Genomic DNA, 9,567 nt, shown 5'->3' with positions numbered 1-9,567 from the left:
ATTTTATAAATATAATTAAGTTATATTATTTAGAAAATTGAAAACCTCAATTCAAAAAGTCTAGTTGAAATCGAACTCAGAGTATAAAATAATTATTTTATAATTTTCGAATCTAATATTGAATACGTACGTACATATATATATATCGTGGAAGTATTTAGTACAACACTTTATCGAAATCCAAAAAAATGTGAGGTGACGACAACTGTGATATATATATATATATATTAATTTTATGTGAAGATATTTGATTTGATTGATTAATGAAAAATTATTATTTTTTATATAATTTTTTTTATTGTAATAAAGTTTAAGTCAATTTATTTTATAAATTCATAAGATTGCGTCAAATGAATATATTATTACTTCAAAAAACAAAAGTTAAAGATTACAAAAAAGTGATCATTCTTGACTTTTTTTGTGTGTGCATGTCTCTTGTGAGATGATCTCACAAATCTTTATTTATGAGACGAGTCAACCATATCGATATTCACAATAAAAAATAATATTTATAGTATAAAAAGTAATATTTTTCATAGATGACTCCAATAAAAGATATGTTTTTTTCCTGTCCTCCTATAAAGGGGTAGCTCACTAACTTGGACACTCGCACTCTGCTCTCATCTCGCAGCAGCCATGGCAGCCATGCTGCTTAGATCTCTGTTTTCTTTCCTATTTCTCTCCATTTTTACTTTCCACATTGCAGGTATAATTTTGACCCACTTCCCGTGCTATCTTCTTTTACATTATGATGTTGACAATTATTGCGATTTCTTCTGTTCAATCCTTTTTCTTGTGCATGTTCTCTTTTTCTGGTTGAAGAGGTGTCAGCAGGTAGAACAATGACAATGTACAACAGATGCAGCCACCCTGTTTGGCCGGGCATACAACCGAATTCCGGGAAGCCCATCTTGGCCAAGGGTGGATTCGAGCTTCCGCCGAACAAGGCCTACACGCTGCAACTCCCCGAGGGCTGGTCTGGCCGTGTGTGGGGACGCCACGGCTGCTCATTCGACTCCGCCGGCCGGGGGAGGTGCTCGACCGGAGATTGCGGCGGCTCCCTCTTCTGCAATGGGCTGGGTGGGGCCCCTCCCGCCACCCTTGCCGAGATAACCTTTGGTAGTGAACTGGACTTCTACGATGTTAGCCTCGTTGACGGCTACAATCTCGCCATTTCCATTACCCCTTTTCGTGGCTCAGGTATGAATCCCAGCTAGTATTGTACTGTTCTGAAAATATCTAGATTTACTCTTGATTGTTCTTGTTTCATTTTCGTTTGATGTTTGATTTAGAATTGCTGTTCAAATCGATGCTTATTTTGCTCAAGATATGTGATATAGAAATGTTTAGCTATATATTCTGTTTTTGATTGAAATTAGTAGATTGGAACAATTTCTTTTAAGGTATTATAACTAAACAAAAATAGTTGTACTCTGATGTCTTATGAGATTAGCATCCTTGTTTTCTGCCATTATCTTGCCTCATTGCGAAACAAGAAACTGTGGAGTGATTTTAAGATTAAGAGAGATTCTGACTAAAAGTTTTGGGTTCTCTTTTGATATTATAGCCTTATTTATTGCTTGGAAAGATTGTATCTCCATTAAATTTCGTTGGATCGAGTCTCTTTTGTAAACGAGTGGTTATCACATGGATTTTAGTTAAAAATCGTCTAGTTTACTTGATCATGTCATGTTTGTATGGCCGTTCACATGTCGATTGAGAAATTTATTAGCTTTTGAGCCTTTGGCCTCCACTTCACTTGTGAATTTTGTAGGGAAGCTCTTATGTTTAGAAATTAATGTACTTGAAATTTATGGGGAAGCTCATGTTGATCCTGTAAAGTATTGTTGTATTTTCCTTCATTTTTGCCTTTCTAGCAATATGAATTGTGTTTCAATGTGGTTGGCAAAGATGAAAATCTTGAAATAGTTCAAAATACAACAGTGGATTAACTTACCAAGTCCTCCATTGTTTTGTCATCAGATAAAGTTGGTGTTACATTCATGTGCAGATTATAGAATTTGTATGTGCATTGTGCATTCAAACTAATATAACATAAAGTCGTTCATATTGGATTAGCCAAATCATGTTTGTACTTTAACTGCAAATTTGTTGGCTGGAGTATGTCTTGATTACATTAACAATACTTAGAGATATCATGCTTGTGAGCTGGGGTGTGTCCTAGATAAACTTTGCTATCTTTTATTTCCTATCTATCTTCGTCGTACGAAAATAATCAACCAAAGTTGTTAGAAAAATAAACGAGATAATCTTATGAATCTATTCACATATGTGAAACAGTATCTTGTACTAATGCTACAACTCCTCAAATCTGGGACATTCATATTGTATGATGACAAAGTGATTGATTAGCATATATGTTTGGCCATTGAAAAATACTGCAGGAAAGTGCAGCTATGCAGGGTGTGTGAGCGACCTCAACATGATGTGCCCGGTAGGGCTTCAGGTCCGATCAGATGACAAGAAGAGTGTGGTGGCATGCAAGAGTGCATGTTTTGCATTCAACTCCCCAAGGTACTGTTGCACAGGCATATTCGGAAACCCCGAATCATGCAAGCCCACAGCCTATTCCAAGATTTTCAAAGCTGCCTGCCCCAAAGCTTACTCTTATGCATATGATGATCCCACAAGCATTGCCACTTGCATCGCCTCAACCTATTTGCTTACCTTTTGTCCCCATCATTAGATATATATATATCTACATATATAAATACGTTTTGCAATGACATTATTATTCCCATCATTAGTAACCAGTACTAGTACTTTTGGTGATCCATTGTGGGTTTAGCATCAAATTTGATTACTTGTTTTGCCCTTGTTGGATGGGCTGGTTCAATGATTTGTTGGTGCATGAATTTCATTGGTCGATTTGAAAAGATCAAGTTATGACTACAGCCATTCGATGAATGCGAGCTTGGGCTGTTGTACCGATTCCTCTAAAATCTAGTAAATGGCTCTAGAGGTTGGAGTGTTGCATGTTGAACATCACATTCGAACCAGCATCTCTTACTGTAAGATCATGAGGCTGATAATATTAATCGCTCTCGGTTCGATAATTGAAAAGTTTAACAAATTACTCCATCGATTTCGTATCAACCTGACCATAGGTTGTTAGATACCAAGGCCATATCCAAAGGACTATATGAGAAGAGTGCTTGGTTCTTACATGTGCCCTTTCATTTGTAGTGGTTCCGGAGTTGCGAATTCGTATAGACTTCATCTAAATCGGACATCATAACACACACACTGTCGTAGAATGTATGGAAACAGATTTTGGTACCAACCGTGCTCACTTATGTGACATTCGATTCATTGTTAATATCAGCGGTTGCTTCAAAGCATGGATATAATCTATATCTATATACCTATAAAAGTGTGGATCATTGATGTGTTTTCCGATTATGAAAAGACACAAATGCACTCCTTAAAGATATATATATATGCACAATTCTAGCAAATGCTAATAAATTATCACTTATATATGTAAAATTCTAATAAATGATAATAAATTATCACCACCCCCATACATTGATTGTTGTAGAACTAAATTAATTATATGTGCAATAGTATAATAACATGATAGATATAAAATAATATGATATTTAATATTAACATATTTTATTGGTTTTTTAATATATATCTATATTATTTATACATATAAAAGTGTGTATAATCTACAATGTTTTCCGATCCTATTAATTTTCTCAAATAATCCATCTTTATACTAACTTTAAATATTTTATCATTTTAATTTTCTTTCTACATGTTATTTTATGATTTTAATGCAATTTTGTAATTATATTTTAGTATATTTCTAATTAAGTAATAAATTATAGTATCACAAGAATATATAAGAAAAAAATAATTATATATACAATAGTACAATAACATGATAAGTATATAATAATATAAAATTGAATACTAATATATTTTATGATTTTTTAACTAAAAATTGAAAGTAAAGAATTTAATAAATTATTTAGTAGAATCTATATCAATAATTATGAATGTTCATATACTAAAAATATCATAAAATATGAATCTGATAGAAAAATTATGAGAGTTAGGTATAATAAGAATTTAAATATTTCAGACAAAGTCTTTTGGTGGAATCTTTCCTATAGAGTAAGATGGGGTGACGTATGAATATTTTCCTCCGAAAATCCATAAAATTCATTTGTCTTTACTTTTCACAAGTTTTTACATTTCAAACTATATCTTGTTGTTTAGATTGTCAACCGGTTGAAAATATCATTAGAAATATAAATTATATACTTTTTAAAAAATTATTCATTAATTGATGTATATGAAATTAATTTATCTATGATATATAATTCTAAAGCAAAAGGTAAAAAAAATTTGTATGAGGTTAAATAATATTTAAATTGAATATTATATGTTATATTTTATTATCAATATTATTATTTCATTAGTTTTGATAATATTTTGATGAGTTAGTCACAAATATTTTAAATTGATAATTATTTGTCCTTAGCGTTCTTCAATTATATAAATTATGATTTATGCATTTATAAAATCCATAATTTGGTTGATTTTTAGGTTATTATACATTATATGTGGTGCTTAGATATATATTTTTTCAAAATTTGTTTCAGTTCAATTTGTTCTATATATTATATTCATTATAATTTATAACATAAAATCAACGGCTTGAATTTTAATTTGATAAACAATTTTGAAATTAAGGTATATAAGTTCATAATTAATTTATTCGTCTAATCTAATATGACAAAAAACTAAACCAATATTAATAAAAAAAATGATTCAAATTATTTTTTAAAAAAAATCAAATTTTAATTTTTATTAAATAATTAATATTTACGTGCATCGCACGTGCTTCTTGCTAGTTGTACAAGAAACTTATGCTTAAAATAAGATGAGGTAGAAGTATGATTCCATCTATTTTTATTTAACAATCCAATTGTTTATTTTTATACAAAATTATATTTTGGGTATAACGACTCATAAATGGTAACATGTAGTTCATATGACGTCAAAATCTTAAATTGTATAGCTTATTGTGTTCTTATTTTTAAATAAGTTTTAATACGAGTATTTCACTTATTTTTTTAAAAATGTGAACACCTTCTGATAACCGGTTGGTGCCATATTATGTTTTTCCTACATGAATTTAGTGCTACAAGTTGTCATGTTTGTTTATTTGTCATTTAACTTGTCAAATTTATGTTTTAATTCTATTTTTTACGTTTTGTTGGCTTTTAATCCTATTCCATCGCATACTGATGTGATAACGAAAAAAAAACATGACCAACTTTATGTAGGGGGACCTAATATGCTGGGCTTGACTGAGCTTAAGCCCAGTAAACCTTTACTTAGGGCACCCACATTGGTGGGTTAATGGGTGTTAATAACACCCATTAATGTTCATGCACCAATGTGGGTGCATGTGTTAATAATCTTGGCTGATATGACAGCCAAGAAATTCATCAGAATGAACGGCATTATTTTGCTATTTGCGACGGTTTTTCGTAAACCGTCGCAAACTGAAAAGCGACGGTTTTTTAAAAACCGTCGTTAATTATCACCAACGGCTTAATTTTAAAATAATAATACTATTTATTTTTAGTAATATTTGTTGTAAAATAAAAAAAATGAGTAAGTGAACAGTGGGACTCATAAATAATAAAAGTTGATATTAAATGAATGTGGGTGTGTGTTAATAATGGGAAATTGTTAATGTAATGAATATGTGGCTCGTGGACCCCATGATTTTTGATGAGATGGAGAATTATTAACATAGAATAATTCGAACGGATGCGGATGCCCTTACAACCACTAGTTGAAGTTGATTCTAGCCCAATCATTATTTTAATCCTGTAAAATTTTGCATCGAAATCAACAAGTTTGAAGAAAATTAGCGCGTAAACACCCAAATTTTTGGCTTTCTATAAATTATAGGTGAAGGCCCAGAGGAAAAAAAAAATATCTTGAATCCGCTCTTGAATTAATGATTCAATCGATTGTTTTCCCTTTTTCTTATCTTATGAATGACATATTTGTTTCAAGTGCTCACTTTGATTTGATTTGCAACAAAATCAGTATGAGATCATATCTCAAAATTATAATCAGATTCACGAAAAAATATTACTTTAATTATAAATATGAATGGATCGATCCATATCACAGACTATCATACAAAAATGCTTTTTTTATTTGTTTTCTTCGAAAGTAGTCGAATTAGGGTTATAATTGTAAATAATTTACAGTAATGACTAATTTTTTTGTGATTCGAATATTCAATCTCCTCCTCTTAAAACAAAAGGATAAGCCCCACAAACAAGACGAAATCCTGATTCATTTTTTTCCATACAAACAAGCAACAACAGACAGACCGACTCGTGGACAGCGTAAAACGCCGCTATGACGCGTGGATAGCGTAAAACGCCGCCATTTATGCAGCGGCGTTGTGAGACGCCGCCATCATCCTTTTGAACTCGTCGAAGCTCACAAAACCGTCTCCGTCGGAATCAAAGGAGTCGATCATGCCAGCACAGTCGGCGACGGAGCAGTTTTCGCCGAGGCGGGTGAGGATCAGGTGAAGCTCCGCGGCGGAGATCTTGCCGTCGTGATCCCGGTCGTATAGCTCGAACGCCTCCTTCACCTCCTTCTCCGCGGATTTGTACGGATCGGCTTCGCCCTTGCAGAAGGCGGCGAACTCCTCGAGATTGATGTGCCCGTCCTTGTCGGTGTCGATCTCCGCCATCATTTTGGCTACCTCCTCGTCAGAGATGCTGGATCCGAGAGCCTCCAGCACTCCGCGGAGCTCCTTCCCGGAAATCTTGCCGTCGCCGTTAGAGTCGAAGCGCTGGAACACCTTCTGAACCTCGTCCACGTTCTGGAGATACAGCAGGGAGGTCGAATTCGGGGCCGGATTCGCTGCCATTTTCTCTGATTTTTAGGGGTTTGTGCTTCGGTTTGATTTTTTATATTTGAGGAAACGAAGACAATATATAGGAAGCGGATCGGACATACACGTATGGACCTATTTTTTTTTATTTGTTTAATTATAATAATAGGTTGTTTGACTATATTTGACTTACAAACGAGTATATCTTTCGATAACTGATTTTTATTTGGGAATTTCGATTATATTTAAAATATATCTAAAATATTATTAAAATTATTTAACTTGATATTTTTTATGACGTAAAAAATTAAGTCATCATGTATAATAGATACGGACGATAACGTTATATCGATTGAATTTGAAATTCACTTGAATATTTTTTGTTAAAAATGTTGATACTATATCAAAGATAAGAGATGTAATTCAGAAAGTGGACTAGTGGAGTTATATTAGAGCGAATGTGATACACAACAAGAGAGAACACTAACCAAACCATGTATAATAATTGTGTCGAAAAATTAGTAAAATGAATTGGATTTATGATCATTGTAAATATTCATTTACTTCATTCACTCAAATATCTTGTTAAACATGTTTAACTTGATATTGATCGAATTGAAATTCATTCGTCTATCGTAATAAATAATGTTTGATGAAAATTTGAGATGATATCAAAGATTAAAGATGTAATTGAGAAAGTTGGGTTAAGTTAGAGTGATACACCAGAAGCGAAGACACTAACCAAATCCAATTTTAATATATATATATATATATATAGCTTTAATTAATCATATGTCGATTTAAGTAAAATTGGATTTTATATATATATATATATATTGACTATTGTGGAGTGTAGAATGCGTGGCAAGTATGGGACTGTGGTCCATGTCGAGTACGGAAAGCAAACTCGCTTCCTCCGCGCTTCCGTGTCTGTAGGTTTTTATCGGGAGAGTCTATGTTCCATCGGGAGCTTTACTCTCGGTCTTATTATTTTATTTTGTTTGTCTTTTTAATTTTTCTTTTTTTTTTTCTATTTTCTAATTTATTGTTATTTTCTCAGTCTACTTTCTGAATTTTTCTTTCTTGGTTACCTTAACTTATCATTAGAAATGTTGTTTTTTTTTCTTAATTTTTTTTTATTTTTCTATTTCCTCATTTATTGTTATTTTCCTTGTTTCCCTTTTCTCCTAACTAGTGTCATACCTAGTATGACATAATATTTACAAAAAATGATTCATAATATTGTAACTATATATTTTCATATTTATATCTATAAAACTAATACGAAATATTGAATGTTTTGAACTTTACTTGTTGTATTTTTCATCATTCTTACTGTAATATATATACATACATACATATATATATATATATATTTCAAACAAAAAAAAGGTTAATACATTACATTTTCAAATAATACACACTATAGCATGATGATGTGATCCGGGTAAAATGGATGAGCAGGGTCGGGTGCTCCGCCGGGTAAAATCAAGAATTTATAGTGTTGTTAGGAAAATGAACAAGGTAGATGGCTTCGATCGTGACCTGCAAACAATAAAAGGAACTCGTGAATGGGCGCCGGAAGGGTGTCCGGCGTGACCACTCCGATGCTTAAGTCAGCAGGTTTGTCGAGAGAGGAACTTAAAGCAATATGTATGGATGCTTGAGAGTGAAGAAATTTCAGACCTGTAGAATGTCAACGATACCTGCTATTTGAAGAGAAGCTAGGGTTACCTTGATGCGCGTGCTCACCTACTACTTGTACCCTCGGACGTTGACGGCCTGTCGGGTCTCTTTCTACCCGATAGCTTCGTGGGTACTCCAAGAATAAGGGACGTTGACTGCATGTCCAGTCCCTTTCTTCTCCATATTTTCGGGGATACGTTCAGGCGGAAGACGTTGACTTCCCGCCCAGTCGCTTTCTGCCCTACAATCTGTAAGATCCTCTAAGTAAGTTACTCGAGTATTGAGCCCTCGGCTTTAGCGTGAAAGCCCGGTCCCTAGTTGCTCGGGAGGTAAGTAAATACCCGGTCATGCATGAAGCGCCCAGTCGCGTGGGTAACAATCGCCCTCCCGGCTTCTATAGGGGCTACTCAATGACATTTCCCGGGTCTTCCAGGACCCGAGCCCTTATAGGGGTATCACCACCCATCCCTAAAATAGTCGGACTAGAGTCTCACTCGCTGTCCCGATTGGTGTGAAATAATTCACGGTGTATAATAGCATCGGAGCCTTTAAATATCCCGTAGAAGAGATGTCACGCCTGGATGATTTGTCTCTCGGACCCTAATGAATTGTTATCCAGCCCCTCTGGATATTGCATTCGTTATAATGAGATGCACCCACAATTAATTCCTACTAGAAAACGCTCCACATCTCGAGAAATGGATAAGTCTGACACCTCGACAACTGTGCACGTCTTTTCACCTCCCGGCACAATTTCCAAAACTTATCTCAACCGTTCAGGCATCTTGAAGATTAACGGTCATTATTAATTTGTTCTTATTATAAATAGTGCCTTACCGATCCGCCATCATACCAGCAAAGTGGTGTTAGGAAGATACAATGGCAGGTGCTAGCAATCCCAGCGTCCCTGATCTGGCGGAAGAGTTCATGAATGCATCTACAGAGAGGCATAAGACGGAAATAGAGGAGGA

The 9,567-nt window shown here is 34.0% G+C and overlaps 2 protein-coding genes across 2 annotated transcripts; one reads left to right on the top strand and one right to left on the bottom strand.

Moving 5' to 3' along the window:
• The first annotated feature begins 568 nt into the window (after nt 1–568).
• On the top strand, nt 569–2,919 carry LOC140822908 (thaumatin-like protein). The gene is made up of 3 exons (XM_073183866.1): nt 569–706; nt 823–1,200; nt 2,406–2,919. The coding sequence occupies exons 1-3, from the start codon at nt 637–639 to the stop codon at nt 2,705–2,707; spliced, it is 750 nt and encodes a 249-aa protein (XP_073039967.1). The 5' UTR covers nt 569–636; the 3' UTR covers nt 2,708–2,919.
• A 3,353-nt stretch (nt 2,920–6,272) lies between these two features.
• LOC140822907 (calcium-binding allergen Ole e 8-like) lies at nt 6,273–6,995 on the bottom strand. The gene has a single exon (XM_073183865.1). It carries the CDS (start codon nt 6,944–6,946, stop codon nt 6,455–6,457), a length of 492 nt encoding a protein of 163 aa, XP_073039966.1. The 5' UTR covers nt 6,947–6,995; the 3' UTR covers nt 6,273–6,454.
• Nucleotides 6,996–9,567: the final 2,572 nt, after the last annotated feature.

This window comes from Primulina eburnea, chromosome 2 (genome assembly GCF_022965805.1).
Source record: "Primulina eburnea isolate SZY01 chromosome 2, ASM2296580v1, whole genome shotgun sequence".
Classification (NCBI taxonomy): Eukaryota; Viridiplantae; Streptophyta; class Magnoliopsida; order Lamiales; family Gesneriaceae; genus Primulina; species Primulina eburnea.
This window is presented reverse-complemented; position numbering and strand designations above follow the sequence as displayed.

Bases quoted from the DNA above. Each gene is read 5' to 3' on its own strand.
- LOC140822908 (XM_073183866.1), top strand. From the start codon at position 637: ATGGCAGCCATGCTGCTTAGATCTCTGTTTTCTTTCCTATTTCTCTCC. The intron at 707-822 runs GTATAATTTTGA...TTCTGGTTGAAG, and splicing joins TTTTACTTTCCACATTGCAG to AGGTGTCAGCAGGTAGAACA. The intron at 1,201-2,405 runs GTATGAATCCCA...AAAATACTGCAG, and splicing joins TACCCCTTTTCGTGGCTCAG to GAAAGTGCAGCTATGCAGGG.
- LOC140822907 (XM_073183865.1), bottom strand. From the start codon at position 6,946: ATGGCAGCGAATCCGGCCCCGAATTCGACCTCCCTGCTGTATCTCCAG.